Source organism: Neomonachus schauinslandi, chromosome 3 (assembly GCF_002201575.2).
Source record: "Neomonachus schauinslandi chromosome 3, ASM220157v2, whole genome shotgun sequence".
NCBI classification, from domain to species: Eukaryota; Metazoa; Chordata; class Mammalia; order Carnivora; family Phocidae; genus Neomonachus; species Neomonachus schauinslandi.
In genome coordinates this window covers 159,806,209-159,807,591 of record NC_058405.1, presented here as the reverse complement: position 1 = coordinate 159,807,591, position 1,383 = coordinate 159,806,209, and the positions used below count along the sequence as shown (strand labels likewise).

The 1,383-nt window shown below is 42.9% G+C and overlaps 1 protein-coding gene across 2 annotated transcripts in view; it reads right to left on the bottom strand.

The window, feature by feature from the left end:
- Nucleotides 1-364, bottom strand: part of CDK15 (cyclin dependent kinase 15) — a 74,818-nt gene extending 74,454 nt beyond the window's left edge. For both annotated transcript variants that reach the window (XM_021703188.1, XM_021703189.1), the window contains exon 1: nucleotides 236-364. In XM_021703188.1, the coding sequence (XP_021558863.1) occupies nucleotides 236-364 (129 nt within the window). The remainder of the gene's footprint in view (nucleotides 1-235) is intronic.
- Nucleotides 365-1,383: the final 1,019 nt, after the last annotated feature.

Below are 1,383 nucleotides of genomic sequence, written 5' to 3'. Positions count from 1 at the left end.
TTTAAGTCAACTGAGTGTTGTGCAGCCCAAAGCACACGATTGTTTTTCCCTTTTGGTTTACAAGAACATCCACAAATTTGATAACAACAGCCATAAATTCTCTGTGACTTTAATAGGATTTTCCTTTTATTGGTTTAGACCTACCGCAGAAAAATCCGACCCTGCTTCAGAAAGGGAGTCTCTGAACTCCTTAGTTTATCAACAGAGGAAGATGTTCCTCCTGCGAGACAAATACCTCGGTCGCAGCCTCCGCCGGCTCGGGCTCAGGCACTGTCCTCTGGCAGCTGTGTGCATCGTCTCCCTCCCAACAGCGACGGCAGCGCCATCCAGGCTGGAGAGTCTTCGTACACAGCTCTTGACCCATAATCTTCTAGGTTCAAGGAGAAAACCCGCACTTGAACCTCTCCCCTCTGCCTCTCCTGTCCTCGTTCGCAACCTTTCTGCCAGAGGTCAGCAGGGCTCGAGCTTTCGTATGACTCACATGAGGGCTCTGAGTGGAGCAGCCTCATGACTTCAGCAGTTTTTCCTGATCAGTGCGAGAAATCACATCAGAAAGGTGGCCGCCTGCATTCTTCTGTGCACAACTGAAAACAGGCAGCTGATTTTGGCTGGAATCAATTTTGGCACAAAGTTCTTCTTCCAGACGCAAGTTAGTGCTCTTACTGTACACAGCTTTGATGAATTTCCATTGCTTATCCGTGTGTAAATGATCATGATATTTATTAGGCTTCCCAGGCGCTAAAGTGGACGGCTTGAGGAGTATTTTCTCCCTGCCTTTCATCTGGAAGCATTTTGCTTCTCAGACTTTAAAATAAATTTGCAAGCTAGCCAACTTTTAGTAAAGAAACCACAGAATCATAGAATAGGAAGATGCCTTCAAGCAATAGTGTATGGTATCTAATAGTCCCAGAGGGGTAGTCATTCATTCATTGATTCAAAAACGATCTAGTGAGCACCAGTGTTATTTTTACCATACAGGTAATGATGTTACCCAATGGTGAGGAGAGGAGAGTTTGCCTGAAATATCTTCTTCTCTCCCTCTCTTCTTCCCACTCCCCCGTCCCTTCCTGCCACATAAATGTAATTAATGGTTACCGTTTTAAGCATGACATGTCAAGGAACTAGCTTGAGCTACTTTGTAGTCTTTGCGCAGAACTTTTTCTCTCATACACTCCTAATATTATGGCCACTATAACGTACTAATCAGAGTGAGACAGAATGTAAAACACACACACACGATATCAGTATCATTAAGGGAAAAAATTAATCATGTCAATTACTACAACAATATTTATGTGTGTTTGATATCTGAACCTCAGTAGTTAAAAAAAAGCCCTTTCAGAGAATTTAATGATGAACATGTATTGAAGTTTTGTTTCAAAA